Source organism: Cuculus canorus, chromosome 16 (assembly GCF_017976375.1).
Source record: "Cuculus canorus isolate bCucCan1 chromosome 16, bCucCan1.pri, whole genome shotgun sequence".
NCBI lineage: Eukaryota > Metazoa > Chordata > Aves > Cuculiformes > Cuculidae > Cuculus > Cuculus canorus.
The window spans coordinates 9,812,689-9,824,953 of record NC_071416.1 but is presented as its reverse complement, the minus strand read 5'-3'; the positions used below and the strand labels follow the sequence as shown (position 1 = coordinate 9,824,953).

Below are 12,265 nucleotides of genomic sequence, written 5' to 3'. Positions count from 1 at the left end.
CGAGGAAGACATGCAAAGAAGACACTAAGATCAGAGTGGCTGATTTTCCAGAAAACAGAACTGGACACCTACAGGTGAGAGGACAGCGCCGTGAACATCGCTACTTGTTTTAACCTCCGCCCAAACCAACCTCAACGTTGAGCGACTGAAAGGAGCCTTTCTGCGGAGAGGAGTCCCTGTCTGCACTACACCTCTGCCGCCAAGGATACAACCACCCTCACTTGGCAAAGGGGAACACTGTGATGTCATGAAAACATTTATCAACTAGACTATTGACCAAATCTTTGCTATTTGGCAATGTATTGAAATGCTGCCTGTGCAAACGATGATCATCCAATATTTAAACCAGTTCTTTAAAGGATAAACTTCAAGGAAGGCCACCGCACCATCAAAACACTTAGCAGGAAGCCAACTCAAAGATTCAGGCTATTTATCCAGGTACAGGGGATTTCCTACCATGGAGAACTGCTTATGAAATCTAGATCATGCCCCCTTCTCCTTTGTTACCCATTCAGAGATGGGATTTACCACACTACTTCTGAGCTTCTGACACACCCAAGTCTCAAGCACAAGTCCTGGCCTCTAAACTGACAGATAATAAAAATAGCCAGCAGGGAAAATATAGCAAGAAAAGAAAAGATACAAGTTGGAACAATTAATGGAGCGAATCAGAGATACATATACTTTTAAAATTGTAGTTTGTTGGCTTTCTGAGGGAGACAGAGACTGGTGATTTTGAGAATTAAAACGGACTCCAAAAAAGAGCATGCAAAAATCCAGTTTCACAAGCATGCGGCATCGCTCAGTGCCCTGCCACTCCTGGGCTTTCCACCTGCCTGGTCGTGGGGGGAAGAGCTGAGGGGGTTCACCTGCCAGCATTCACAGCATGCAAACTCTGGGCGTTGGTAATTCAAGAAGGTGCATGTTTGCTGCTGAGAAGCAGTGTCTGCGGCGGGGGAAGAGACTCTTCCAGTGCAGGTGTGGAAGGAGACATATTTATGCGTAAGTAAAATCAGACATGGGTATCTGCATACCCTTATGGCCATCAGATGGGTGCGCTAAGGGATGCTCACTGGGATTCTCTGAAGCTGCCTAACAATTGTCAGCTTTATGAAAAAGATGAAAACAGCGCTTGTAGGAAACCTTCTGCTCTACCTATCGGTTCCCCATGGGATCCAGAAACAGAATCATTCACAATGCCAATGTCAACACTAAGGGGAACCCGTATCCCCTACGCCTGGTGGGACAGGCTGAGATTAGTCCTTCTCTAGCTGCGTAGTAGAGGTGCTAGATAGGCAAGCCATGGCTTCCAAAGGCCACAAGACTAGGAAAGGTCAATTTGTTACATTCAGAGAGCCAAAGGAACGGTGATTGAGCAGAGAGAGAGGAAGCTGGTATTTCTCATGCTACTAACTTGATGTGCTGTACAGCGCAATTCAATCTGCAAGGATTCCTTGGGGCTTGAGGAGGGATGGAGAGATAGGGAAGAAGGGGTCTTTTTAAAAAAAATAAAATTAAGACACTTTTTCCATTTGTTCAACTTCAATTCCTGGCCTCCTTCATTGCTGAGCAGACACTGGCTTGCTAACCCAGACCGAATTCTCCATCCTCGTCTCTTTGTATCACATATTCTGCATCATTAGCAGACAAGGAAGCCTCTAATTTCTGAGCGGGCAATGGGGAGGCTCTTTCACCTTTTTTTTTTACTCATCTAGTACCTCTATTAAGCAGAGTAGTGATCAGAACGGGTGGTAGCAGGGAAGAGGGAGAATGAGCCGTGCAGCTTTTGATTAGTTCCGTGCGACGCATTTCCCGTGGTACCTAGAGTTTCCTGAGCAGCATCCACATAGTGACTCTCTGCACGGTTTGCTTTTACTGGAAATGAGGGGAGAGTAAAAATTAGACCTGGAAGCAAATGCCAGACAGGAAACTTTTGATTACTGACTCTAGGTTTCAAAGACAGGGGGTTTGAGGGCTGGGTTCATGACAGGAGTTTTCTGTTTGAGCACTAAATGGAAAAATCAAATCAAAATCAAGAGGGTTTCTGAAATTTGTCTCGCTGTGGTCAATAAATGCCATCATTAGAAATGACACATTCTGCATTGGACTGGTGGCATCAGCTCATCTACAATTGACTGAGTCCTGCAGGAAGATTTTTTCATTTGCATTGGAAGCAAAAAGTACACTTGTATTCTTCTAAACAAATAAAAAAAGCCTTTTTCTTTTAACTGTCTAAGCCATGGAGAGCCAAAAGTTTAACTTGTTTTGTCCAATAACATCCAAAAGGTTCAAATTTCTTCATTTTTTTTAACCAAACAAAAAACAACCCTCACAAAGAGAGCCAGTTAATCTATGAATTATTTGCACTTTTCATAGAGGAAACAGCATTATATAAAGCCTGGCATTAAAATAAAGCTGATAAAAACAGAGCGTGGTGCAGTCCCTTATGGGAAGGGACTTGAACATCTGTGTTCACGCATCTGTTTCTTGTAGTGCTTTTTAGATGGGCCTTACCACTTTGTGGGGAGTTACTGGCTTTGCTGTGGCACCACCACAGCTCCCGGAGCCCATCCTAAGTCGCTGCTCAGGCACTGCCCTGCCAGGAGATCGTCACCACAACCAGGGTTCTCCACGCCATGGAGCAGCCCTCTGCCTGCGGAAGGGTAATGAGGTGGTCCCCATCATCCCACCGGGCCACCAGCGGGCATCGCTTGCTGAGTTCATGGACAGACTGAAAAGGCTTGAAAGGCGTAAAAACCCAATTGCATTTTAAACTTGAATTCAGCAATTGGAGGAGCTTGTGGGCACACACAGAAGGAATTGGCAGGAATTCTTTCTGGTTTGTGGCATCCCAGGCAAGCTCAGCTGACACCACCCTCTGCATCATGGGGACTCCTCAGGTACCCGCAATGGGACCCCACATCCCCAGGAAGCCCTGGAGACCAGTGGTGGTACCAGGGCTGTCCTGGAGCAGGGGGCTGAGCATCGCAGCATGGATATTCAGCATGCAGAGCTTCAGGGAGACACACGGGTTACTCTCCTCTTAGTCTCCTCTGCAGTCCCTACAGAAAGATGCGGTCCCTTCCGTGCAAATAATCTGCTCCCCTAAAGGCAACTGATTATTTTCAGATTACTGTCAGTCCCAGCATGAGTCTCTGATACCAGTTTAGCTGGTTAGAAGGTCAAACACCAACCCAGGCTCCTGTCATTTACACTGGTTTCCATGGGCAGTAGCGGTTAGTGACGCTTGGACAGCCTAGGCTGGATGAGCAGGGGCTCACTGAGTCAACCAAAGGCATCCTCCAGTGCGTACAGAAGTCTTAATCACACCCCTGGACAGAGATATTAACATAGTGTGTGTCTCAGACAGACATATACATACATTGATAGATATACGCACAGATATACACGCACATTACAAGGTGGCCCAGTCCAGCATTCACTCAATGTAATAGCAAAGGCCTTGCTGAGTTCATAAGGGTCAAGGACAACCTTCCAAAGAGGTTCCTCTCATTACCTACAGGACTGAACTCATGCTGGAAAAAGTAATCTGAGTTTTAGCTTCCCGGTTCCCTGGAATACTTCTGTTTCTTTTTCTCTGAAATCAATGTATTATTATGATCACTTGCTTCACTGACTTTTAGCTTTTCACCCAATCATATTTTGGAAAATACAAGAGAAAGAAATGTGGTAATTGATGCCTTCAGATGTTTATCAAACCATCTGTTAATGATGCACCTCAAGCACACATTTCATATAGGAACCTCCACAGTCCTGGCTAACCGCATGTTTGCCTTTTTGACATTATAGTCGGAAGACAAAATAAACAGAGATGAGATGCCACCGCAAATTTTCCATCCTGATTAATATAAAAGTAATCAAATTCCATTACCACTCTGATTTGCTAGCTTTCTGGAGCAGGAGGAGTGAGAAAAGCCACACCACAGAGCAGCCCTCCTTGCCTGGGGTTATGAGGCAGAGAGGACCCTACCCGAGAGCAGCGAGGTCTCGGAGGTGTGCTCAGCACTAACTGCTCCGGCAGCAGCCCCCCGCTCAGGGAAGGGCAGGTGGCCACTTCTCCTGGCCAACAGAGATGGTAGGGTGGATACAGCTCCCAAGCAACAGGCAACAGAGGAGGCTCTGTACACAGTTTTTTAAATAGAGTGGAAAACAAAAAGAGGCAAGGGGTACGTAGCATGTAGAAAAAGGCCAGCATCTTTTCTGCTCATCACAGCTTAGTCTCCATGTCACAGGGAAGCAAGCCCCTGTCCCCCCGAGCAGGTCAGCCCACAGCTTCCCAGCACTCGGTCCCAGACGGATGGAGACAAGCTCGTAGTGGAAAACAGAACAGAAATGATAGAGAAAGGACATAATCTGCCAGATTGGCTGTCCCAGTTTATGCCAAAACTAAATCAAAAGCCACCCGAGTAATTCCAGGTGACTCCGAGCCTCCACTACGCTAACCCCATCGTCCCCCACGTCCTCCCAGCCTGGGCAGCAGCTATCAGAAATCAGCATGGCTACAGCAGCACTGGAGTCAGAGGACAGGATCCCAACGGCTGCCCCGTACGCTGGTGGGGTGTTTGGGATGCTTGTCTTGCACAGCACGCCCCCATGAGCTGTGCCAGCATCCCTTCTCTAACTAGCATGCAAAATAGTGGAGAAGCTGTTTCTGTTCTGTTTGGTGTAAGGAGTTTGTGGCATATCGTGTATGGAATCAGGGATAGAGGAAATCAGCCCCTCCCTACACATAACTACAATGGGAGGAAAATCCAGTTATTTCCAGATGATGGATTATTATCTTACATAGATGGAAACGGAAGGTGGTGAAGTCCTTTTCCAGCTGAAGCAAAAAAAGTGTGGAACTGGGGTCTGCTATGAGAGAAGATTCGTGCCGAGGAGTTTCCTAAGTGAGACAGTCATCAGCGACAGACCACGGCTGGATGATTAACTGATGGGTGGGCTGAGAAACAGGACAAGTTTTCTCTTCTAAGAGCAGATGACACACTGAGCATCATTGTGAGGCTGCTGAAAAACAACGTGGGTGGGAAATTTGGGATGTGAATGTAAAAGATCCACAGAGTTTTATTTGGGAAAATAGCCAATTTGGGCACTCCTGAATACAGGGGTACTGTGCAAAATTCCTTCCTGAGGTCTGACATTATCTGATAGAAAAGGGCAGCGGGAGCAGGTAAAATTAAATATTGCCCTAAGAAAATATAGAATCAAAGAGCTTTGGTTCCGCTATGGCAGTGGAACTAAACAATACAGAAAGGACTCTAATGCCAGACACAGGGCAGCTGCAGACCCTCAGGTGAAGACTCCTGGCTTCAGGTTTAGTATCTTAGAACAGAGGGCAACAAAGCCCATCAGCATCCCAGGAGACAGATACACTACAGGAGCAGGAGAATAGCATTAGAAAATGACCCCGATGAAGGAGCTACATAAGAAAAAAGTACTGTAAAGAAAGGGCAGTGAAAAGCTATATTTACTTCTTTCTGTGACAAAAGGTTAAGCAAGCAATGTAGAAAATAAACAGAGAAAAATCTGCCAGGTCTACGAAGAAATAAATCCAACCTAGTGTTTTAGCTGATGAAAACAAACCCTGCGAGACAAGACTAAGATTCAAAAATAAGAAATGACATTTCTGCCTCAGAAATAAAGCTGGTGATTGCAGGGATGCTGGCTGGTGTGACCCTAAAAGGGACCATTGGTCCTCAGATCTCCTCAGCTACCCCATCTGATGAGGTTGAACAGAGATTTCGTCTCATTGCACAGTCACACGCTCGTGCAAAATGTGGCTTTACCCACTGATGCATCCAATGTATGTCGCTGGCTGAGACCGGGCAGCAGGGCAGCCAGGGCCCTGGGATGAAATGCTGACCTTCCTGATGCCACTGGTTGCCAAGATTTCAACCTTGGTCTGCTCCCAGAGAGCACATCCCACCTAATGCTCCCTGCTTTAACGATGCTGGATGATGTCTGCCTTCGCTCTCGCTACACAGGCTGCGACTACAAGTAGGGAAAAAACATTCTGCATAGTTGAAACATGATCTTGGAGATTTGGATTATTTGGCAGGAAAGTGGATGGAGCGCTACGGAGGTTCTGCTTGCAAAGAAAAGCTCAAATGAAAGATGAAAGAGTAAGGGGAAAAAAAGGAAGGAAGGGTGATTTTTTCCTCCTTTTAGTCAGCACCATATCTACCCATAAATCTTTGGTTGGATTTCACACCAGGGAAAAATTAGTTTCTGCCTTCTTTTAAGCTAAAAGGCACAGCAGAAAGTTATATCTGCAAAATGCCAGGCTGTTGTTACACTCCTGAAAAACATAGTCAGTGCTTACAATATTTAGGCTGCAAGATACATTTTGAGATAGGAGATGGAAGATCTGAAAGCCAAGCAGATGATCCCTACAGATCATCAGTTTTGCACCTTGCCTCCCAAGAAAAAAAATAAGATTAAGTCCCAGAACCACTTCTTAAAAGGGCTGGGAAAACACAGGAAAATAATTTCCCAGAATTCAAAACTTACAAGAGGACAAAAAGTATCCCGAAAGTATCCCAAATACCAACCCTGATGCTTTCCCTGGGACACATGAATAGAGAAAAGCTCTCCCACAGGTGAGATTTACGGCTGCCCTTGGAAGGTGCTCGCCACATCTCAGAGGGTGCCCAGCGGAGCACACTCTGCATAGTGGACTCAAGGCCTGGAGGGAAGATGGAGCAGGGACTGTGCTTCACCCAGAGGCTGTGAGGCCCAAGGGAACGGGGTGGAGAAAGAGTGTCTCTGCCATGCAACGTGGTGCCTTGTCAGAGAGCCCTCTTGCATCCCATGGAGCAGCAGGTCCGCGCAGCCCTGTGCAGCGCTTTGCAGCGAGAGGAGCTCAGGAGAAGGTTGCTAACTCGGTGACATGGTGATGGTTTCAGTTGCCCATGTCACCTCTGCCTGGCATGGTGTTGGGTGATGGAGACATAGGCAAAGCATCACCTACCCATTGGCACTCACTTGAGCCTGCGTTCTACTGCTTCAGCTACAACTCCAGCAACAGAAGAAGACAAAGCAGCATAACCAAAGCCCTGCCGTCACCCCAGAGAAGTGTCCGCCAGCTCTGCCCGTGCTGCCCACCACTCTCTCCAGCCCCCACAGCCTCGCTACCCTCGCAGCTACAGCTCAAGGCAGTCTGGAAGGAAAAGTTGATTTAAGGTCCAGCATACACGTAGATAACATTGGACTGCCACAGCACAGAAAAAGCATGTCAATACCTAGAATGCTGCCCTCGATGGCGCCACGACATGGTACACACACGCACACACGTACATAGAGATCTACAGGGAATGCATGGGAATGGTGTGTTGGCAGTGATACAGACCTTGGCGATGGTTCAGGCTGCTGCTCTTTCCTTTAAACAGAAGCAATAGTACATTAGCATGGTGTCAGGTGGAAAAAGATGTTGCTGCTTCACTGTTAAAACATAACGAAAGGACAATACCAAACAATACAACTAAGTCGAAGTTGTGGACAGAAGAGAGGGAAAGGAGCACTTAATTCCTGGAGTTTCTGGCCCGGACAGAAGATCACTGGAGACTCACAACCTCAGAGAAGACACATACAACGCACAGGGTTGAAGAGTTTGTCCCAACCCATCCTCGTGCCTACGCATGACTGAGACATCTGACGGTTGTGTGATTTGTGTGAGCACAGGAGGACTTCTGTGGGCTCAGAGAGCGGCTCCCTTCATTTGGAAATGCACCGCCCTGTCTTGTTTTGCACGTAGGAAAGGATCTGGATGGCTCTCAGGGCCACGGTGCATTTGCTTTTCCTTCCTGGCCATTGGAACAGAGCTTATGTCAGATCTCTTGATACGTGGCTTCATGCTGCAGCGCTGGTGCGTGGTGCTGGGAGGGAGGCATCAGTGGGAAAGGGTACGAACCCTTGCCCTGAGATCCGGACACACCAGATGGGGCTTCTGCCTCCCAAAGCCTTTGGCACCTACTTTGCCAAAGTCATTGGCAAAGGCTACATGGAGGGAGTGGGAAGCCACAGTTTTTGTATGTGGTTTCCTACTGAGATCCCAAAGCACTTGATTGCCCTGAAAAATCACTGAAAATCAGGACAAAGTGAGCTGAACACCTGAAAAAGGGTAGGCATGACACTGCAAGCCAAACTAAGGCCACATGCAAAAACAGTCTCACCTTCACTGACCAGGCATCTTGGTGGCATTTCCCCCAGCGATGAGGAAAGCCTGCTCTGCCTTCAACTATTCTGATTCACAGCTGCTTCACACCGGGAAATTGCATTTAATTTGGGGCCCTGAAGCCACTTTGTCCCTGCAGCCCACACATGAGAGGGAGCAAACTGTTTTTCTCAGGAGATAAGGGTCTGCGTCCGGTACCAACAGACAGTCTAAGGGACACACCAAACTTCAAGAAGACGTGGGTAGGAGGAGCTCAACTCCTTTTGAGCAATGCTGTACCTCCACCCAGCAATGAGCACTGAGACACTGACATCTGCACAGATCCCGTCCTCTCTCCTTTAGGCTGAAGGCAGCGGCCTGGGGAGGCTTAAAAAATGCCCCACCACCCTCTGCTCCTTGATCAGATGAGCTTGGAAGCCCGACCTCAGCCAGCAGCTCAACTACCTTTTAGAGCTTGCAGTCTGATCCATGGGTCTACAGATCCCTCCTGTCTGGAGAGACACAGAGTGCAGGGCAGGTCCCATCTCATGTCTCCTCAGCTGGCGCCACTGTGCACCGGCATGGTCAGCATCTCTCCATCCCTCCCAGGGTCTGCACACTCCCCATTTACCAAACAGGGCAACTTTGCCTGCTTCAAAACACCACAAATTACCCCTCCTGAGCACACGTTTAAGCTGCAGGACTCCTGGCCTTCTGGGTTAATCTTGTATACCTTGCCACAGCAAATTTAGCAAAAATTTCTCGCCACTACACCCTTGCCTGCTCTCAGGGGAGATGAGGGAAGGCTGGAGGGAATAGGGAATTAATTAACACATCATAAGCCTGAATCTCCACCAGGGTGGTAAACAGCAAAAAGGTCTGAGGAAAACTCGAAGCACTACCTTGATCAGACCGTTCAAAATACGACTTTGCATTTTCAGCCAAGCATTGTAATGTTACTCCAGAGCCAAATTAGGCTGAAGAAATTAATGTAAAGCATGGGAGAGGGATGGGGAGGAGGTCACTGAACGACCCATAGGGTATCAGCTGTCAAAGCCTCTCACATCTTCAAGGCTGTCCATATGCAAAAGGCAGGAAGGAAAAAAAAACCCAAACAAAAAAGAAAACAAAACCAAAAGAAAAAAGTTTCAAAGTGTGTGCTTTCCAAACTCTCTTAACTCTGCTGCTAACCTGAATGTCAGTCCCGATTTGCTCTTCAGGTTCCTTAGGAGCTCCAGCTGGTTCAGAGGAGGGATGAGTCTAAAGGGAGAAAATAAAGACCATTAATATCCAGGTAGACCTGATTTCAGAGCCTCCTGTCTTGGAAACCTCACCCGCTGCCCCATCCTTTCAACTAGAACCAGTTTGTGCCACCAACTGCAACTGAGGAACAGCTTGGGAAGGATGGAGAGGGGTTTGGCTGCTACTTCCAACAGCATCCTAAGGCAGAGCAGGGTGGGGGGAAGAAAGAGAGAGAGAGTGACAGCAAGAGAGAGAGAGAAACTTGTCTGCACCACCGGATTTTGAACCTTCCAAAAACCAAGGGGCTGCCAGGGTTTCTGAGCAGCACGGTGCTGTTTTGGCAGGAGAGCTGTTTCACCACCTGTAGTCTAGCGGTTGGCATTGCTCTGTTTGGAGATCAGTGCTTTGGCTGGGTGTTAAGTGGAGAGAAGCTTCAGTTTCGGAGGCAAATGGGAAAACTCAACCCTGCTGCTCCTGGGACTGTGGGGAGGAATGGCAGGGAGCAGCTTACAGGGCAGAGAAAACCAGGCCCTGAGGCTGGAAGCATCCCAGGAGAAACAGCGCTGCACTCTGGGGTCACATTTTAACCAACTCCCTACTGTCTGCGCCAGGTTTTGCCCCAAAGCAAGGCAAAATCATGCATCATTGCGTCCTGGGAACTATGGGGTTCCTTCCTTTCTCAGGAAGAAAAAGAACCTGACAATGAGGATCTTGGTTAATAATTAAACAAACACCCGGTTGCCTGCCCTGTTTTTGTGCTAAAAGCCATTGAATTAGCTCTCACATCCACTTTTACTTTCTTCCCTCAAACCCTGGGAGACTGGGGCTTGCTGCATAAATATTTAACATTGATATTCACTGTCAGGTTTTCAACCAAGAGAGATGTGAGCTGGAGGTGTCAAGGGACGATGGAGCACAAGGCACACAGTTTGGAAGAGCAGCATCCACTTCAGAGCACGCTTAGGGACCCTTTCGTCAGGGTCAAGGCCACCAGGGCTCATCCCATGGCTTGCTGCAAAGTCCTTTCTTGGCCACCAGTGTGCCCTTGTCAAAATATTGAAGTATCACATGCCATCACTGTGCCCAGAGGGTGCAAAGTCAGCAGAGCAGCCGCCTCCGGTCACACTTGTGACAAGTGAGCAGGAGGATGCGTCTTTGCAGGGATAAAGGAGAGGACAAGGGGCTGCTGATAGGCTGGGAATAGGCTGCACATAGATGCTCACATCTGTGCAACTGGGGCTGCAACCCCAAGGTAGCACATACTTATTGCTTTGCTGGAAAATGAGCCATATACATTTCAATGAAAGCAAGAAGGACCTTCCCAGATTGTCCCAAACCTGCAACGTAGGACTGGAAGGAAAGGGGTGTGAGTGCTTACACTCCCCTATCAGACTGGTCTCAGCTGAGGTACTGTAAGAAACAGGGCTGATGCTTACTCTAAAATAAAGGCAGAGATATTTATGCCCACAATTTTTCAGTCATTATGAGCCCAACAGATTCACAATTTTCCCCAACTGAAAAAAAACAACTGGAAAAGCCTCTCCTCTGCGTGTACAAAACTCATCCTCAGAATCGCAGTTGCTCAGGACAGTAGATTTGGTGTTCACAAGATTGAGGCAATCAGAAAATTTTTCAGTCCTAAGTATGAAAAAAAGAATAAAAATAGGCCTGAAAATTTTGGCTTGGCTCTCCAGTCCAGCTCTGTTCGCTTCCATGCGGAAAAGGGCACATCCTGACCCGATGAATTAATGATCCAGTTCATTCAAGACATCAGGAAGAAGCTGACCTCGGCGCAGTGGAGCAGTGCACGAGTGCAGGGCTGTCACCTCCCTTCAAACCCACAGTAAGGTTTACAGACCTGTTCCAAGGTGGAAGAAGGTAGAAATCAAGCACGAAGTGTACTTAGCAGTTAATGGAAGGTACACAACTGCTCTTCCTTGGTGAGTTTGTTTCTCAGGGAGGTCCATCCCAAGAACAACATAAAATAGCAGTTCTTTCTCCAGCCGGAATCACGAATCCAGAGCTCCCACTGATGGAAGTCTCGGAGATGAAGTGCTCATTCGCTCATTAGACTGAAGGACTGATGATCCCAAAAGCAGCTCTTTCCTTCTCATTAGCCCATAAAACAAAGGCTACGCTGTGCATCTCTTTGGCCACCACAGATGCTTCCATGCAAAGGCAAAGATGCACAAGCAAATACAGAACTTCACTGTTTCGGTGGCAGGGTGATGGGCTCAGCACACTTGTGGTCAAAAAAACAATATTTTACTGAAACAGCAGTTATTTAAAATGGTTGAAACTCAGCCATGTACTTGACCCTAATTTATCCTGTTTATTTAATCTTAATTTTTTTATTCCTATTTTATCCTAACCCTTATTAATTGTCCTTATCAGGGAGTGCAGGGAGAGGATAAGCGGAATGGTTTTAAATTGAAAGAGGGGAGATTGAGATTTTAGGAAGAAATGTTTTGCTGTGAGGGTGGGGAGGCCCTGGCCCAGGCTGCCCAGAGCAGTGGTGACTGCCTCATCCCTGAAGGTGTTCAAGGCCAGGGTGGATGGGGCTTGGAGCAACCGGATCCAGTGGGAAGCGTCCCTGCCCATGGCAGGGGGTGGAAGTGGATGGGCTTTGAGGTCCCTTCTGACCTAAATGATTCTGTGATGAACTGAATGCTCGGCCTCACCTGTCATTACAAGAGCAGCTTTGGAAACAGCTACTGCATTGCACTGCTTCACCAGAACCTCAAAGAAAAGGCAGGGGCTCTGCACAGCGCTTTAACTGAGCTTTGCTATAAAATGCTGGATGGAGGGCACCCTGCGCTGCTGCGTGTGCCCAAGGGACAAGTGACACAG

At 47.6% G+C, this 12,265-nt stretch overlaps 1 protein-coding gene across 13 annotated transcripts in view; it reads right to left on the bottom strand.

Moving 5' to 3' along the window:
- Positions 1-12,265, bottom strand: part of KCNQ2 (potassium voltage-gated channel subfamily Q member 2) — a 78,228-nt gene that overhangs the window by 27,354 nt on the left and 38,609 nt on the right. For 5 of the 13 annotated variants that reach the window (XM_054081626.1, XM_009562746.2, XM_054081617.1 and 2 more), the window contains 3 exons: positions 9,365-9,433; positions 7,370-7,399; positions 1,822-1,875 (listed from right to left, as the gene is read on the bottom strand). In XM_054081626.1, coding sequence (XP_053937601.1) covers positions 1,822-1,875; positions 7,370-7,399; positions 9,365-9,433 — 153 coding nt within the window. The remainder of the gene's footprint in view (positions 1-1,821; positions 1,876-7,369; positions 7,400-9,364; positions 9,434-12,265) is intronic. The other 8 variants (XM_054081627.1, XM_054081618.1, XM_054081623.1 and 5 more) reach the window with 3 other exon arrangements.